This window comes from Neopelma chrysocephalum, unplaced genomic scaffold, assembly GCF_003984885.1.
Source record: "Neopelma chrysocephalum unplaced genomic scaffold, ASM398488v2 Primary Assembly neopelma1_69, whole genome shotgun sequence".
NCBI classification, from domain to species: domain Eukaryota; kingdom Metazoa; phylum Chordata; class Aves; order Passeriformes; family Pipridae; genus Neopelma; species Neopelma chrysocephalum.
This window is the reverse complement of record NW_020897729.1, coordinates 3,476,889-3,496,011: the sequence shown is the minus strand read 5'-3', so window position 1 is coordinate 3,496,011 and position 19,123 is coordinate 3,476,889. Positions and strand designations below refer to the sequence as shown.

The 19,123-nt window shown below is 42.0% G+C and overlaps 1 protein-coding gene across 2 annotated transcripts in view; it reads left to right on the top strand.

The window, feature by feature from the left end:
- The first annotated feature begins 2,603 nt into the window (after positions 1-2,603).
- SENP5 (SUMO specific peptidase 5) overlaps positions 2,604-19,123 on the top strand; it is a 74,189-nt gene continuing 57,669 nt past the window's right edge. The window contains exons 1-9 of one of the 2 annotated variants that reach the window (XM_027685674.1): positions 3,223-4,174; positions 7,546-7,651; positions 7,794-7,941; positions 8,561-8,608; positions 10,444-10,521; positions 13,751-13,888; positions 15,573-15,656; positions 17,049-17,099; positions 17,190-17,343. In XM_027685674.1, coding sequence (XP_027541475.1) covers positions 3,223-4,174; positions 7,546-7,651; positions 7,794-7,941; positions 8,561-8,608; positions 10,444-10,521; positions 13,751-13,888; positions 15,573-15,656; positions 17,049-17,099; positions 17,190-17,300 — 1,716 coding nt within the window. In that variant the 3' untranslated portion in view covers positions 17,301-17,343. Of the gene's footprint in view, positions 4,175-7,545; positions 7,652-7,793; positions 7,942-8,560; positions 8,609-10,443; positions 10,522-13,750; positions 13,889-15,572; positions 15,657-17,048; positions 17,100-17,189; positions 17,344-19,123 lie in introns of those variants that run through there. The other variant, XM_027685673.1, reaches the window with a different exon arrangement.

Genomic DNA, 19,123 nt, shown 5'->3' with positions numbered 1-19,123 from the left:
TTATCTTTTGTCACTCTAAGTAACACTGCTGTTAGAAAAGTGAACTGTTTCAGCTCCTAGGACTGGGATTAAGAACTTGAAGGCCTTTGTTTAAAGGAATCCAGACTCAAAACTGATTATGTTTGAAAAGGGAAAGGGAAGAGCAGGAATTAAATGGCTTAGTCAGACTTTTTTCCCACTTTAAGGAGAAACTTTTTTGTACAGAGAATATTTATAATGTGGAGAAATTGGGGTGTGCATCACAGACAAACATGAAGTATTTTTTCATCCTATAAGTTATGAGGTTTTCTTTAGTGATCTAAGTTCAAAATGAAGCAGAAGAACAGGTGGGTTGAGTAGCTTTCCTAGCATCTACCTTTGTTGCAGTTTCAGAAGCTGGGTTTCATAACACCGATGAGCAAATGATTTGATTGCTGTTGCAATTGAGTCGAAACTGTGGCACCACTCTTGTCTCGGTTCAGGTTTGCCTCAGGTCCTTTTTGTTGTCAGGACTTATCTTTGCTAGAATCTAGTTCAGTGTTTTTCTCACTGTGATCAGTAGTTCAGTCTCCAGTGGGTGAAGCAGTGGCAGCTCTGGGCCTTTCAGCTCCTGCAGACTCCAGGCTGTTCAGAAAGCCAGCGGTTGCTCAGCCTTCTTCCATGTCCGAGGCCGTGCCCATGGAGGCCGTTGGACTTGGCTGTGAGAGACCAGGGAGAAAAGTAATGACTCCATATATTGCAGAGCCTCAGAAGCAGTGAAACCATTGCCTTCATCTGCTGTGCTCTCCTTGGAGTACTGAACTCTCCCTGTGTTGGCAGAAGCCCCTCGTGTGTGTGGCTCTGTTGAGAATCTGCAATTTTGCTGCATTTGTTTGTTTTACCTGGATGAAGTGTGGCTGGAATAAGCTATCCTAGTAAGACTGTGGTTTGGCTGATGTTTACTGGGGCACTCAAGGAATGTTTTGTAGGTACTGCACACAATAGACACACATGTAGAGTTTGTAGTGGAAAAGCAGGCATAAACTGCGTCTAGTGTAGAGAAATATGTAAATGCTCAAGAGCAAGTGTGAGAAAATTGGCACGATGAGATGTTATGTCCTGATTTTTATGATAACTGGATTGTGTGGTGACTAGTATTGGGTTACGAAAAAGCCAGACTCTGTTACAGTGCTTTTATACTGTTAAGCTGCAGTGTCTTGCACATCTCTGTTGGTGGAGGTGGCCAGGTTTCTTTCTAGTTTGTAGGTCTAGTGGATTCTGGACAGTTTTCTTTATGACGGGAATACATTATCCAAGTGATAAGTTATATTCTTCATCCTCCCTGCATTTCCACTCCCCTCTCACTCCTCCACAAAAAAAAATAAATTTAAAAAATTCCAACTGCTGTTTGTGTCTAAGATGAGTAGAGTGAAAAATGCAGGAGAGTTCTTAAGTCAGACTCTGAATACTTGGTTTTGCAGATGTTTAGCATTCATATTTACCTTTGAAATCCAATTGTTAATGTTTTATTTTCATTTATAGGCTCCTTCATTTTGAGCTAGGTCATGCCTATGTGTAATGATTAGGACAGACATGGCTAAGGCAAAATTTGTTGTAATAGCCTGTAAGTCAGAATAAATCAGATAGAGGGGCAGGACAAACTCCATTTCTGAATCTGAGAAAAATTCAAACTGTTGTAAAATACATGGTGAGGCTGGGGCAATTTGCATGAAGCATCCCATGTTGTGTGTGCAGCTGATGCCTTCCCCTTGTGTTTCCGGATTCGTCTAACTTGGAATTGATATTTTTAGTTATGTAGTGAAGATAAACAGATATTACTATGCAGGCTTTGCACTCTTGTGTAGTCTCAGATATATCCTTATTGAACACTTTGAGATGCAGGGTTTTTGTGGGAAAGGGGATTTTTAAGATTATTAACTGGTGTGCTGCATTGGTATTGCTTTATTAATGCAAAGATGAACACTGATTATAGAAGCTGATGGTGTGAGAATATAGAATGGTATGGAAGGAGTTGTTGCTGGTAATATAGAGGAACTACTTCATGGAGTAAACTCTGTCATTTATCTAGTGAGAGAATCAAAATTTCTGTGGCAGTTTGTGCATTGCAGTTTCTTTAAAGGAGGATTTTGCGTGAGCACGGGAAGTGTTTTCAGAGGCTGCTCATGTTTATTGCACAAGAGCAAGGATTGGCTTTGTACAGTGCTGATGGAGTCAGATGCCTGCACACACTTGTTGATAACTTGGACTTCAGAGTTTTGTTTTTCAAAAGCCTTTTCAGGCATGGTAGTTAACTGTGCTTGCCCTACAACATGGGCAGTTCGAGATTTAACCTCAGGCTAGAGAGTCAGGAATATATAGAGGGAGCATGGGATGGGTGGGAATTACCTGTTTATTGCTTTACCTTTAGGGAAGGTGAGAAGAGCCTGTTTACACACAGAACCATTGCAGCTATTGCTTATTTTTCCTTTTGGTGCAAGTGAAAATGTCCTAGGGAATGTGGGATTGTGGTTGGAGGAGGGGTGGAATTTTAGATAGGCATGTGGCCTGAGGAATGTGCCTTAGTGTTTTGCTATTATGTTACACTCCAGATAACTCTGAATCAATTTCCCTTATTCTTTCAGCTGTTTTTCAAGATCATAATGCAGCAGAAAAATGAAAAGCCATAGAAGACATTTGCTTTGGAAAAGAAGTCAGTTGCTGGCCCAATCTGGAAGATGGACCGCTGTTTTTGGGAAGCTTGGGAAATACTGCTTCCAAAAGCAATTTTTCCTAACTTAGAAGAAAATACAGAGTACTCAGCTATTTGTGAGTTTAAATCCCAACAAACTGTACAGAAGACTGCAGTGCATAAGGAAGACACTTGAGCTCCAAAGCAGGTGGGCTCCTCATGTGCTTCTAAATGCAGAATCCTGTCCAAAACCTACTTTTGAATCATACAGCTTTTCTTACAAAACTACTGAGAGCAAAAAGATCCTGTCCCTATTGCAGAGCCGAAAGCCCATCTGGAGAAGCAGTAAGGAAACTCAACAATGAACCCTTTGAGAGTGAAGATCCCTTGAATGAAGAATTTGAAACCGTTGCTGTTCCTAATAGCATCTCTGGCAATATCCATTATGTCTCATGTGGTCCCCTGGAAGGTTCTGCCTTACCTGTAAAGGCAGGTGGTTTTGTATATAGCGGGGAGGAGAGCAATAATGGTGAGGGCAACACAGTCCTGGTAGTTTTAAACAACTATAAAAGGAAATGCTGTTGCAAAGGGAGTGGAATGGAACTTGTGGCCCCTTGACAACTCTGAAGAGGTCCAAATTTAACCATCATACTGTAAAAAAGAGATTTTTATTTATGATGCATAAGAAACTTTCTATGGTTAGGTTTCGGTATAGAATCATAAAATCCCCGAAACTTCGAGCAAGAGGCAAAACTTGCAAACTGAGAAAAATCAAGCCAAGGTGGGTGAAGAAAGCTACAAGGGACCATCAAGAGACGCTTCAGTGGGATTTTGAAAGTGGATTGTGTAATTGGTTTTCCTACTGGAAATCTAAAAGTAGCCATCTTTGGAACCGGTACAGCTTATCAGATATGAACAATAATACACCCAAATCTTTAGGTGAGGAGAATGAAATCTGTGCACCCGAGATCTGCCATACGCAGGACGCGTTGCCGTCTGCTGAGCCGTGTTCTGAGGGTCCAGGATCCGGAGGGCAGGATGGCGGTGTGGATGCTGTCCCACCAGAACTGCGTGTTAGAGCTTCTCCAGAGGCAGAGGCCTTGCACCAGGTGGAGACCAATGGGGCTCTGTCAGAGAATCATTGTTCTGACATTTTTGTCCCCGCAACAGAAAAACAAATTGCTGTTTCAGATCAAGATGGTGCAGAATCCAAGGAGGTTATGGGTGTAGATGGAATGACACTGTCGCAATCCTCTGTGCAGGATTCTGTTGTTGATGATAATTTTGCTAATGGACCTTTATCCATGGAGCTGACACAAAATGAGGACAGCTCTAGCCAAATGGAAGTAGAGGGCTCCTTGGACATTTTTAGTTCAAAATTACTAGATCACCCTTACTGTAAAAGTCCTCTCGAGGAGCCTTCACCGGAAAGCACAGGACTGAAATCAGGAACTCGGAAGGGAGGCAAAAGGAACAGTCAGAAAGCTTCACGGGTGACTGATGAGCAGTTGGCAACGTGGCTTTGTGGTACACCTTTTACATATCTTAGAGCATTCAGGAGTTCCTGAAAACTGCTGGATGTATTGTGGAGTTTACATGTTGCATTAATTCCTTTATAAAAATGGTTTCTTATCGTGAATTGTGAAGGCTGCTTAGCATAACACTTGCTGAAGTGAGGCTGCAAAGAGGAGAACTGCATGGAGGAAGGACAAACCAATGGTTATCTGACAAGCTATTCTGAGGAATAGTTGAGGGGTGCCTCTGCTTATTTTGTTTTAGAGAATACAGTGTAATTTGATTGCAGTCTTTGATGGAAATTTAAATGTCTGATGTGGTTTCAGAAGATGATTCAGTTTTTTAAATGTTTTAAATGGTTTTAAATTATTACTCTTAATTAGGTTTTTGAAAATCCTAGGTATTCTAATACTTCCACCCTTATCCTCTCTTCTCTCTATCTCTCTTAGACTGAAACTAAATCGCTTAAACTCAGGTTTTGATAGCCAAATATTGTTCATTGTCCCTTAGCTTTCTCTCTGATTGTTCATAAAGTAGGCTTAATGAATCTTATTAGACAATACTTTTTAAAAAGGCAAAACTAGACTTAGCAAAGGTTCAGCAAAAAGGCTTTGGGATTTTTTTACTCAATGCTGAGCATGCAGTATATGATAGTCTCTCAAAAGAGGAACATGATAAAAATAGTAATGGTGTCTCATTTATGTATAGCAGCATACTACACACGTAGTAAGGAGCAGTAAGCTAACACGTTGTGCCATCTGATACCATTAATGTAAGTTCAGTGATGTTCTGACAACCGAAGTCTTCCTTTGGAGAAATAGCCTTTATGGAGCCCCATACACCTGAAGCTGTTGTTAACTAGTGTTAAAGGGATTGTTTGAAGTTTGACATGCTCTGATTATTCTGCCCACTTTTTTGTCCTTCAGTTTTGCAATTGTTTCTCTAAAGCAAAACGTGAAAAAGGAGACAGTGAACCTCAAAAAAGGATTTAGCTTTCCACATCCATATCTACATGGGAGATGTGTGGGAGGTGTTCCTCTGTGACTGGCTTTACGTGATCCAGCAAGGACCAGACACTGTGAGAAACTGAGAGAAACTGTGGTACCCCAGTGAACAGACCACTTCTGCAATGGAGTTTTGAAGTTTGTCCATCAGATAAACGGGTTTAGTCTTTCTGTAACAGTCAAGAACCAAGGTTGTATCGGGGTGGCAAAGGTTAAGTTTTTGTGGTCTGGTAGGCAGTCATGTTCTTGTTCATGGGAGGCCTGAATAGTTTAAAAAAATAAAAAGGCAAGCAGCAAATGCACTAAACTTTCCCACACTTGACAATTTTAAGAGAATTCTTACCTAACCTCTGTATGAAAGTAGGTGAGACCAATTTCCATTTTCTTCAGAGCTGAGGTTTCCTCTCAGAGGATTGAAGCCAAGTCTACACTACATACATATTCATACTGTACATACGCATATACTGTTAGTATAGCGTTTCTGAGTTTTCCTAGCTGAAAAGCTGTAAAAAAAAAGAATTTTAGTTGTGGTATAACTATGTATAAGAGTTCTTGTGTGTTCAGGAGTGTTAATATTAACTGCACCCTAAAAGATAGTGCTAACCTGGCAAGGGTTCCTGGGGTAGAAGCTTGAAGGAGATGTAAGTGTTAGGGCTGCTCTCAAGTTTCAAATTTCTCTGCAGCAGCTGAACTCGGATATTAATGGGCTGCACTACTTAGTGCATTCTGCTGTGCTATTGGGTATCAAACAGAGCCCCGTGGTAAATCCCGTTCATGATGACTATCTGAGTTTGCACCTGGGCTGAACTTTGTATTTCTTCCTTGAGTTACACCAGCTCAAGCGAGGTCAGAGTCTAGCTAGAAGTCTCCTGGAACTCTGCTGCTGTTAATTGTAATGACAAGAACAATTCTTCCTCAGTGTATGAATGAAAAGCTTTTTAAATTTTTATGTACTGAAAGAGAATAAGGTGCACTCATAAGCACCATGCATTGTCTATCTAGACTGCTACCCAGAGTGAGAAATGTCCTCCCTGTCACAGTGTACTGAGATGTAAGGGATAAAAGTTGTTAGGCAAGTGTGTGGCAGAGTTACAGGAAAGGTTATCTTTCCATGAAGAATGTTTCCTTGTGGTCTGATCTCGCTCCTCAATCCTCCCTGCCATCCTTCTGTCACACTTGTTATATCTTCGCTGCTTTTCTCGACTCATTGTGTTTTGTTTTTTTTCCTTGGTCTCTTTCCTTTCTTTTTTTATTCTTAGTGTTGTTTTTCTGCCACTTTTTTTCTGTCAAATGTTTCTCTCATCTTGCTTCTTCCTATCTTGATCTTGGAAGTTTCCAGGAAATATTGTTAAAGCCTTAGTAAGCAAAGAACTGAACATTGTGCTGTGTAGTGATGCTTTCTGCCATCACATCCCAGCCTGAGAAGAGTCCTGGACTTCACATTAGTGCAGTTTCCCTGGACTCTGATCTCAGATCGAGCTTTCTTTACACAGAACATGTATTTTCTGCTCCATTTGAAAATTCATTTTCAGAAAGCTGGACAACTTGGTCTTTTTTCACGTGTTCCCTAGCAAGTGTTGAAATCCTGTTCTCCCTCCATTCTCTTTTGTTCTCAAAGTGGTTTTGGATGCTTGTGTGGAATTTATATCTCTAGTGTTCCGGTCTTGTGTTTGAGGAAGAAAAAAAAATCTTATTTTCTACGTTTTTTACTTCCTCCAGCATTCATCTCTTCATTACTTCCAAGTTAATATCTTTTGTTTCTGCTATTGTGGTCGCCCAGTGCCTTCCTGGGCAATGGCAGGCTGACATGGCTGTCCATGTCACCTTAAATGCCATCCCTGCAATACAAAGGTAAAGGAATTAAACTTGCTGGGAGTCTGTCTGGCATCTTTTCCGTTTGCTGTGGTGGCGGCAGCGGAACTGAGCAGACTGGAAACACTCTGCCAGCTAAGGCTGCCTGCACTTGAGGAGAGTAATTCTGCCTGCCATAAGGACAGGATACTGCGGTTTCAGTGAAACCTGTTGCAGGAACTGATGGCTTTTCATGTTGCAGTAAAATGATTTAAGTTTGATGTAGATATGTGTATGTGTAGATTTGTGTATATATGGCAAGAACGAGGTCTGATCTTTTCCTGTAAAGCTGAGTGATCAGATTCACACGTCTCTATTTTTGTCCTTCTTCCCCTACCCCTACTTTTATATAACGCTGCCAATTTGAGCTTAGTTTTCTTAAATAAATACTTGCCATGTGTGGTGCTGTGTGTTGGTTGGGTGCAGTGATTGCTGCTCGTACTTGTAAGAACTGGCTGCTTTGTTGGAGTGGTGGACTCAGAAGGTTTTTATATGTTTGCACTTTCATTTTTTCTGGTGTATTTAAAGGATTCCTAGATGAAGTTATGAAGAAATATGGCAGTTTAGTACCACTCTGTGAAAAAGATGTCATGGGAAGATTAAAAGAAGTCTTTAATGAAGATTTCTCCCATAGGTGTGTAGCACATTCTACAGTTGGTAAAGGACAAATTGCTTGCATTGCTACTGCATGCTCCATGTCTAACAACTAGCAGAATAGAACTCTGTTTAACATGACCTTGACTTAATTTTTCTCTACGTTTTCAATCCTGTTTTAGAAAACCTTTTATCACCAGGGAAATCATGAAGTATCGGGAAAAACATCCAAAACCCTCCACTTGCAATTTCCGGGTCTTCTATAATAAGCACATGCTAGATATGGATGATTTGGCTACACTGGAAGGCCAGAACTGGCTGAATGACCAGGTCAGAAATGCTTGGTGTTCATGTGCTTCTCCAGCCCTTTTTAGCCCATTTGTATTAGAATATCAGTCATGCATCTTCTGCTAACATTGCAGGTGGACTATCCTTACTTTATGTTTGAGAAATAGAAGGAGTGGTGGGCAGCTTTTACAGTGACAAGTGCAGTAAGTCTGGAAGCTGTGAGTTGTCACAGCTAGACTGGTTCCTTTGGAAAAAATGATGTTGCACTATTTTCATAAAACAGTGGCTACCCACACAGATTTTAGAAACTCCCCCCATCCCCAAGCTTGAGCAGATTATAAGAACAACGAAGTGAAATAGCAGACTGTGGCCCACAGCCAAAAAACTGAGAAGGCTGCAGAGCCCAGGGCATGCACCAGTAGATTTAAATTGAATTAAACTACATTTAAGATTGAGGCAGACTTGAAGCAGCCAGTTATGATCTCTCTGCAGGCTGGCCACTATTAGTTCCAGAGTGCTTGTCCTTCAGACCGTGTTACTGTAAAGGCTTCTCTCCATATTGCTGTTTTAATGTGAAGGGTCCTATGTTTTATGGGAACTTGTGAATTTGGGTCTTACAATATTATGCTGTATGTATTCAACTATTTACTGACTCTTACAGATAATTAACATGTATGGTGAACTCGTAATGGATGCAGTCCCTGAAAAGGTGAGGGGTTTTGCTATCATGCAAATATACCTATTTGAGACATTGAGAGGGAAGGGTGAAACTGAATTTCAGATAGAGAATCGAGATTCAGCTCAATGATGTTTCGAGTGGTGTTCCTTTTCAGTGATGTTGCTCTTGTTTCAGGAACTCTATTATCTCTGCAGGTGGTCTCTGTGGTAGCTTATTGTTACTGATGTACCTGTAGAAGACACTTGCCCAGTTTTCACCCATCCCACTCTTCTCTCTCCTCTGGAGGTTTCTGTCTCCATCTTATTTACTTCTAAAGTGCTGTGTCCGTGCCCTTGCTCACCAGTCTGGTGTTTCAGCTGAAATTTCTGATGAAGATGAATTTCTGCTGAGATGACAAACCATGAGTGTTAGCATCTGAACCATGCACATGAGCTGCTTGCACTCACCCGCCCGCCCACCTTGTAGCTGTGGGGGCTGTAACAGCTCAAGCTGTGTCAGCTGCCTGCCTGGTGAATGTGAATTGATGTGGAGCTGCTTGGTTCCTTGGCAGTATTGACTCTGCAGGACTCTGTTTTGTGCATCCTCAACAGAATGCTTACTGCTTTGCAACTGCAGTGCCTGTTGGTGGCACTTGAGAAAAAGAAAGCAAAAAATGATCAAGAAAACAAGCTCCCTCCCCCTTCTGTGACTAAATTTGCAGCAGCGACAATTATAAAAACCCATCTGTTTATTAGTAGGGCTGTACAATTTTCAGGTGAGACCACAAAGGAAGAACCAAACAAAACCATCCTTAGATTAGCTCTGCAGAATGTAACTCTTAAAATCTTCAAGCTCAGAAGAAAGAGCATTGTTGCTTTGATTGGGAGGTGATGGCGATTCTTCATTAGTATTCTCCGTACTTCCCGAGTGTGTCCTGGGGTTGGGGTATTGGAGATTGTATCTGTTTGCTTGTGTCTGCTTTTTCTTCGTAGTGCATAATTGAAATCCTCATGGGAGGTTTTGTGCTGGTACCTCAGAATGTGGTTTTGAAGTCTGTTGGCATAGCTAATGGGCGTTAGACTCTGTTCTCAAATGCTGAATTTTCTAACTTTTTTTTCAAGTAATAACTCAAGCCTTCTACCACCTCTACACTAGCAGAATTATTAAAAGCAGATGTTGCAGATTTCTATTTGTATTAGTCTGTTCCTGTAATTGCAAGAAGCTAAGCACAGGGAGTAATAGTGTTAACCTGGAGCTAAATATTTTTTTTAACATAAGCCTACATTTTTTTGTCATAAATGTAGATTTTTATTTACAAAATGGATCTGTCATACCTTAAAAATACTTTTCAATAGCAGAATATTGAGATGGTCATAGTAGTTGAATACAGAAGACCATGTTGTTGGACTAAATCTCATAACTGTTTTGATGAATTCTTCTTTTTTTGTGTCTCAGCTTCCAGCAACTAAAGCCAGAAGTCACTCCCTTCTTCACCACTCCCGCTTTTCCAGTCCAATGTTCTCTTCCTTGATCCCTGTAAAGAACAACAAAAACTATAACTCCCTATCATGGTGTTTTTCTCCCAAGTCTGTCCCCCCCCAAAAAATTGAACATGATATGCCTGAAGATACAAAAATGTAAATATAAATGCTGCAGTGGCTCACATCATATATTATAGGGAAATAAGGCTTATTTTATTAGCTTGCTGACGAGCAGCAATAGTTTAGGCTTGGCAAAGCCTCTGTTTGTCCCTACTGGGGTTGTGTTTCTAAACCTGCATTAAATATTGCCTCATTACAAGTTGTTTTGTATAAATTATCCTGGGGGAAGGGGGATGACTGTGCATGAAGATTTCTGTGCTCATTCCTCCTCTCTCTCTTTTTTAGGTTCATTTCTTTAACAGCTTTTTTCATAGACAGCTCGTAACCAAAGGATATAACGGGGTAAAACGATGGACTAAAAAGGTATCCTTGTTAGTTCTCGGGTTCTGTTGGGCTGGGCTGAATCACTAACTTGAAACTGGGTTACAGTGTGTTATCTGCAAAGGATGGATTGGCAAAGGAGCTGAACAAATTGGGGAGAGCTTGATAAAAATAGTGTGGCACTGTTCAAGTTAGTATGGGGATGTTGTGAAAATGTGCTTCTAATGGCTAAATCTTCAGTGGTAGGTTATCTCTTTGTGTATGTTCATGCAAGTTGTTAATTTAACTGCAAGAAATGTCTCCTACTGCTCCTGGCAGTTCCAGGTACACTGATCTGCAGGAGACCAGACTTAATTCTGCTTCTTCCTTTTATCTCAAACTGGCATTCTTTGACAAAATCAAGTTGTTACTCCTGAATAACACATACAGGTACTAGAAAGCAGAAATTAGAGACCCACGGTTAATAAGCCAAACTGTTGTTCTCATGGCAAGAACAGAATTCACCTTGCTTTCCAGAACCTGTACCAGATCATGGGCTCTGATATTTTGAGAGGCAGCTAATACAAAGAGCAATACTCTCTTTTTTTTCTATGAACATTTGTCCTTTCTAATATGGGTGATGGGGCAAGACTAATCAAGGGCCATGTTTGAATGTATGATCTTTCTACAGAAGCACTTAAATAGCACACATCTGTGGAATGCTAGAGATGAACTCATTATCCAAATATAAAATCTATTCATATAATTTATTAAAAATCTCTTTAAAGTGAGATGGAATATTGGTACTTAATATTCCCAGATATTATTTTTTTAGAAGTTCTTTTTCTCCAGCAACCCAAGTTTTGCAAAAACCCCCAAAATGAAGGTAGATTTTGGAAGCAGAGCCTGCATTGCTGTTGCTTCTGAGGAGGTACCAGATGAGAGCAGGACAGTTCTTTAGACATTTACACTTAAAATTCTTGAAGAATCTCTAAAGCGAGATTGAGGACTAAGCAGTTTCTATGGGAAGGATTCTGTAGACTCCTTCATCCTGCAATATGCAATTAAGGGGAAGTTGTGTCTGCTCTTTAAACACACCAGAGTATTGCACCAGGTTTTATATATGTGCTCTCCTGGGGTACAGGATTTCCTGTTCTGTGTCTTGCTGCAGTGGTTTGAGCTGCTGTCCCTTCTGGTCAAGGATCACACTGGCACTCCTGATCCATTCTCATGTCATCTGACTCTGTGCTGTCTTAGTGAAGTGAATTTGGGTTGCCACCATTCTTCCTGTACATCAGGTCTTAACTAAAGACCCTTCCAGCTTTTGGCTGCCTCTTTCCAGTCTTCTGCTACAGGTTTGCACACCTGCAGTAATCCAACAGCTAAAGCCATATGAGGATCCTTGAGTTTAGCATGGCTCTGCTGTTGCTGGACATCACAGAAGGTGTAGTTCATTTATCTTTTTCCAGTTTTCCTTTGTGGTCTCAGCTTGCTGCTGGCTGACATCCGTCTGCTTCTCTCCAAGAATGATGGATTGCCGTGTAGTGAGTGTGCTGTAATCTGGTCAGGAAGCAGTTTCTGCAGGTGGGAGCAGGGTTGATGCTTGTCACAATCAAAGGACTGTTATGAGCAAGGCTCAGCTGATAACTGCTGTGAATGCCCAGGCCCTTTTGTCTCTTCCCACTGTTACTCAAAAAATACACTTTCCTCTCCTACAAAAGACCTGTCTTTGCCAGTAGTGTTGCAATTATGTACTGGTCAAATTGCACAGTGCTTAAAAAAAAATAGACATCTTCCCACAGGATGAGTTCATTTAGTTCAGCTTTCTATTTTTGCTTATTTTCTGGACTGTACCACCAAAACCCCAGCAATTAGACACCCGTTTCGAGAGGAGCTGGAAGAAGGAAGATCATGAAAGGCCCTGGCTTGGCTGGCTTCCAAAAGCATAAGGGCTCATCTGCCACACAGACACCGGGGGTGTTGCATGTGATCTACTCGTTCTGTACTTCAAGACCTTCTCCCTTGTTTGCTTGCCTGTGACCACAGTACATCTGCTACAAAGTTTAGATCAAGAAAGGATGAATCTGCTCTACCATCTCCCCTTCCTTTTCTCTGCTTACCAAAGCGTCATGCACTCCTCTGCCTTCCTCTGGCAAGTCACACAGCCTGTGTTACAGCAGAGGGAGTCAAACTGCACAGCTTGCTGGTTCTGTGGGGTGTTTGTAATGACAGCTGCTTCGTAGGATTACGGAATGGTTTGGATTGGAAGGGATCTTAAAGATCATCTCATTGCAACCCCCCCTGCTATGGGAAAGAATCCTTCCACTAGACCAAGTTGCTCAAAGCCCTGTCCAACCTTGACTTGAACTTCAGGGGTTGGGAAATCCAGAGCTTCTCTGGGCAACCTGTGCCACGGTCCCACCACCCTCACAGTAAATGTCTTCCTTATATCTAATCTAAACCCTTGTCCTGTCACTTCATGCTCTTGTCAAAAGTCCCTTTCCAGCTTTCTTGTAGCCCCTTTAGGTAATGGAATGTACTATAAGGTCTCCATTGAGCCTTCTCCAGACTGAACAGCCCCAACTCTTTCAGTGTGTCCCCATAGCAGAGGTGCTCCAGCCCTCAGAACATCTTTTTGGCCTTCTTTGCACCCGCTCCAACAGATCCGCATCCTTCTTATGTTGGAGGCCTCAGAGCTGGATGCAGTATTGCAGGTGGGGTCTCAGGAGAGTGCAGCAGAGGGGCAGAATCACCTCCCTCAACCTGCTGGCCACAGTGTTTGTGATGCAGCCCAGGATGCAGTTGGCTTTCTGGGCTGTGAGTGCACATCACTGAGTCATGTTAAGCTTCTCACCAACCAATGCCCCAAAGTCTGTCACCTGTCCACAAGGCAGCTCTGATAAAAATCTGCTTGCACTGCAGGAGTGTCGTTACTGAAGATATGTAGCTAACCTAAATTGGGGCTCGATTGTTTTACCGTCATTACCGAAGAAATCCCACTTCAACTCAAATGTTGTAGTGCAACGTGAGCAGGATTTGCCACAAATACACTGATGACTAACTGTGGTACTGTACAAGGCTTCTCAGCCGCTCTCTGGGCTGTAACTGTATTTTTTTTGCCTACTAATAAATTGTGTATGAGATAAATGTAAAGAATGTGGTGAAAGAGCAGAGGGGACAAAAGAAGACTTCAGTTACAGGGTGGCAGAGAGGAGACGAATACAATTAATCTTTTGCTTTGCTGTGTTGTGCCTGTGGAATTGTATCTAATATATGTTGTTCTTCTTGCCAGGTGGACTTATTCAAAAAGACTCTCTTGTTAATTCCTATTCACCTGGAAGTCCACTGGTCCCTCATTACTGTGAACATCCCCAGTCGAATTATTTCATTTTATGATTCCCAAGGCATTCATTTTAAGTTTTGTGTAGAGGTAAGAGTGACAGCTGTGTCTGTGAAGTTTGAACTGTTTTCTTAAACAAACACTCCCCCCTTTCTTCTGTTCAGCCATAAACTTTAAATGCAGTATGTCTGTCATTGTCGTGCCGTGTATGAAATGAGAATCAGTGTGTCCTGCTGAGCAGTCTGAAGCACAGATCTCGAGGGTCACACCAGAGCTGGGAGTTGAGGTCAGATTGCCTATTGCCTAATTAGGCTGACCATGTAGTCAGCACAGCTTTGGTGACTCTTGTCTTGTTACCCCTGCGAAAAGCAGGAGCTCAAAGCCCGGTTCCGTAGGGAAGCAGACGAGCCCCAAGGAGAGTGAGGGTCATTCTTTCATCTGTCAAGGTACTTGTGTTTAGGAAATGATGAATTGTGGTCCTTTTGGGGGTAGGTTACCGGGGTGAGAGAACAGGACTGAGATGCTGCAGTGTTGCCCAGTGGGGTTTACGTGTAACCGTGCTACTTAACAGTGTGTTGCCTTTTTCCTTGGCCTGCGTTGGTACACACGGGGTGTTTGCCTCTGGTTATAACCCAGCAACCTTTAAAGGCTGCAACCTAAACACTGGAGTTAAATTATCAGTCTTCCTGGTAAAGAGCAGCCAGGAAATTTTTGCTGGGCCTAGCAAATTGTAATGACTTTCTTACAAAGGCTAATTTTGTCAACTTAATTGCTTGCTTGATGCAGCAGCCTTCTACTTTTAACTGTGTGTAGTTGTTGGCTTACAGAAGAGTAGTAATTATTGTACCCAGGAGAGTTCCCAGCTAGGACTTCTGAATGAAGATAGTATGCCTGCTGGCATTTGCTGAGGATGAAGCTAATGTTTGTCCTGGGAACAAGAGATCTCATGCTCTCCAGCTTCTGAATGTGCAGCATAAACCAGGGGTCCCTCTCAGCAGCCCTACGGTCTCTCCTGCAGTCTTGCAATGTGGCCTCTCCCATCCCACTCCAGTCAAGGCATTTGTATCTGAATGTCTCACAAATATGAGACACTTTTATTGCTGCCCTTTCTAGGGGAAGGAGGGGAGCAATATCCCAAACTCCACTGTGATCCACACACTTAAGCTGAATATTTGTGTGCTACCGTGTGTTTAAATTGTGCTATAAACCCTCAGCCTGTTTACAGAGAAGTAGAAGGATTTGCTTAACCCAAGACCGTAGTCTCATTTATCTTGCTTCCTTCCCTTCGCTTGTGTCAGCTTATTTTTTCCTGTATGTCACTAAAACTCTCCCTGGAGCTTTGTTGATTAGCTACAGAACTCAGGCGTGTTGTGTTGAGGTTCGGGCAGGAAAATGTGATCGTATTGAACGCAAGGGCCTTGGTGTCAGCCAGTAAGCCAGGAAAAAACACATGCCAGACTGCACTGTGTTTCTCTGCATGTCTGGGAACACTCTGACCTTGTGCCTGAATGCCACAGCTAGTCTGGTATGAAGTATAGCAATGGGGCTGAGGGGCGTTAGAGCTCCCTCTGATAGACCAAAATGAGCCTTGATGGTAGAAGGCACAAGCACCCACCAGAGTTCATGTCTTCACCTCTAGATCTGAGCTCAGCTCCTAATGCTCACGTGAAATTTGTCCTCCTTGTCAGAAGGATACCAGACAAGATGGCAATGTCTCTCTCCTGTTCTTTAGCTGGTGAATAATATTGTTGCTTTTTTCCTTTCCTCTTTAAAGAACATTCGAAAGTATTTGCTGACTGAAGCAAAAGAGAAGAATCGCCCCGAGTTCCTTCAGGGTTGGCAGACTGCTGTGACAAAGGTAATAGCAGCACTTTGAGCCCTGGAATCTGACTTTGTGGGAGATTTCATGAGGCTGCTTCTAAACCCATATATTTGTACAAGTAGTAAATGGGTTTATGCTGCACACGTGGAGGGTGCTGCGAGCGATGCAGGCAGTTACACATGGGAATTTGAGCTCTCTTGCTCATTCAGCTCCCACCAGGTCTTTACCACTTTCTGCAAGTGACTTGGTGATCTGAGCCTTTCTCTGGACAATTATATATTGTGCAGCAAAACCTGCAGCTGGTGCCCATATTGACACGAGGTCAAGGACTGAATGAGCTGGATACTCAGCTTCCTCCCTTCTCCTGGAAGGGCTGTTCTGAATGCCAAAAGGATGGGGTTTGGTGAGGGAGGGAACAGGCTGATGCTGCTACTGCCGATATTTTATGTTTGCTATGGATAGAGGACTTTGGTCTCCAGGGCTGTTTGTGGCACATTGCGTTTGATCACAAGTAAACGAAGTCTGGCAACAATAAAAGGGAATAACTTGTGTGTAGTGTAAATGAGGGAATATGTAATTTGTGTAGCCATCCCATAATGGCTCCAAAGATATAAAACAGGTCATTGCACACTAGACATACTCCCAACAGCTCCCTCCTCACACAGGTTTATTTTTAGATGCTGATACAATGATGAAATGATTCCTCTCTGCACTCTTGCACAACCTGTGCAGTCAGTTCGTTCTCCTGCATTCTGTGAGGCAGAAGATCTGGGAGCTGAGGAAAAACAATTACTTTTCCTCTTCAAGTGCTGGAGACATAACAGCACTAATGTGTGGAACTTTTTAGCTCTGCATATCAAAATTGAGCATGTTTGAGGAAATAATGAAGGCTGGAAGTTATCATTTGAGACTGCCTTGTTCAGTCCTGTTGTCTGGCAATGTACCATTCATTATGTTCTCTGAGACCCTTTGCTGTGGCTGGGGGAAGAAGGCCACTGCTGGTAGCATGGGTGCTGAGAGTAATCTTCCTCTAGGCCTGTGTGACTTTGCTGATACAGTTTTGTCCTGTGTAAAGCAGATAATGCTGTACAAACATTTATTTAAACTAATTGAGAAGCTGTTCTGTGTAGGTCACTAAAAGAAAATAAACTTGAAATAAAGACTTGTAATTTATTTTCTGTCCTACACTATATATTTTTCTAAATGTTAGGTGTTATTCTAACAAGATGTTTGAGTGTCACCTTGCAAAATGTGGGATCAGAGTAAGTAATTGCAACTCCAGTTTCTGGTGCTGCAGAACAGCTCTGAGAACGAGATGACTGATTGTTATGATGATCTCCTTTTGGACTTCAAGCAGGAATTAGAGAACAAAAGGAGAAGTGAAAGGATAAAGATCTAACACGTCTCTGCTTGTTTCTTTCTTTTTAGTGCATTCCACAACAGAAAAATGACAGTGACTGTGGGGTTTTTGTGCTCCAGGTAAGAGTACTGCTTTTTGACAATCATTGGCCTGTGTTGTTCATATAGTAAATGTTCTTTATTTCAACCAAGCCTTTTCCTTTTCCCCAGTACTGCAAGTGCCTCGCCTTAGACCAGCCTTTTCAGTTCTCCCAGGAAGATATGCCCCGAGTGAGAAAAAGGATTTACAAGGAGCTGTGTGAACGCCAGCTAATAGACTAATAAAATGCAGCCAACCTAATTTCTCTGGCATTTCTGACAAGTTGCAGCTGGTGTTTGTGTACTTGAATTTCTGAAAACTTCCAAGAATTTTGAGCGATTCTCAGCTGAGTGGTGTGGCCACTGTTGTTACCTCAATTTTTTGACAAGTTCTTTAACTGGCAGAACATAACAGAGCTGCCATAGAATATTCCTAATGTCAGTTTGGTTCTCTTATGTTCTTTCCTGTATTTAATATTTATTATCTTAGCATGCATATAGGCAAAGCATGCAACTAAAACCATAAAACTGTAGATTTGGTGCACCTTTGAGATGTAGCTAGAAATGACAAATACAGATGAATTTGTCTGGAAACATAAAGATGCATGGTATGTTTTCTGATGCAATAATGCTTTGAATGTATCAAAAAAAATCAATGCCATAAAAAGAACAGCTAGAACCTATTTGGTAGTTACATTGTCCCTGTTGTGGCTGTACAATACCGAATACCACTTTTTAGGGTGGCTAAGCTCATCTACAGTTCTAATTTGTGAAGACCCCTTTTTAAAATAGTTCAAATTGGTAATAAAGTTCATTCTGTTAACATTTATCTGGCTGCCATTATCAGCCTGTCCCTATAGATAAAAAGCAGCCTTTGCACAAATAAAGCTTCAGCACTTGTCTGTATAATAGGAACTACAGAAGTGTTCAGTCAGTCAGATTGATTTAAGTTCCTAGATGCTGCAGAAGTCTCCATGATGTGTGTATTAAGGAGAATTACAAAGCTGGCCCTGAAGAGTCACAGCTTAGATAGTAAGATAAACTCCTTGGCTGTAACTGTTTACATCTCAGATGGTTTTGAGTCATTTCTCAGATCCACAATATGCAGTGAAACGTACCATTTTTGCATTTCTTCCTTCAGCTCTGTCTTCAAAGCTTGTTGTCTTTAACCTCCCGTTGGCTTTTGCTTTTGTTCAAATATAAATTAATTCATTTCTGCTGCATCTGCTGTTTGATTGTCCCTGGTTTGTTTGCGTTCAGTAGCACCGATGGGTCTGGTTGGTAATTACAGCATTTGTGGTAGGTGCTGTACAAACACAACGAGGTTGTGTCACTCTGCTCCGGAGGGGTGGGAGGCTACGAGTCCGGCACTGAGCTTTGTGGTGTTATTGCACTGGGCAGGGATGAGTGAGAGCAGTGGATCTGTTGGTTTTTCACCTTGGTCTGTAAACTATGATGTGCTCCTTGCTGAAGAGAGCTACTTCTGTTTGAAGAGACTGTTGTCTGGCACTGCTACACCAGCAAATGTCTTTGCTGTGTTTTTCTGCCAGATAAAGGAGTGAGCCCAGAGAAAAACTATTTTCATTGCTAAACATCATCTGTTGCACAGCTTCTCTTTGTGTCTGTCCATAGTCCTGGCTTCCAATGGAGGAAAACCACTTTGACTTCCTTGTCTTGCAAATTAATTCAGACTTGAGCTAAGCCAGGTGCAAATCCCTCCTAAAGGACTGGAGGGAGCAGGGGGAAGTGAGGGAGTGCCAAGCACAGTCAGGCTGGGAAGTGGAAGCGTATGTGCACTGTGCTGTGCTAGAGGAGTTCCTGCAGTATCCTTGCGTGTTCCCACTTCCCCTTGTTGGCAGCTGGCAAGGACTGGCTTAATTTAGCAAGATAAGGAAAGCTTTAAGCACTTGGTTAGATAATTTAAGCAAGGAATTTATTGAATCAGAAAGAACCTTAAGACCCAGGCAGGCTAAACATACATTTGTCCATCGTATAGCACAGAGCATCCCACAGCACATGGTTTATTTGTGTTACCCTGAGATGTTACTGGTAAGAACAGCAGCACC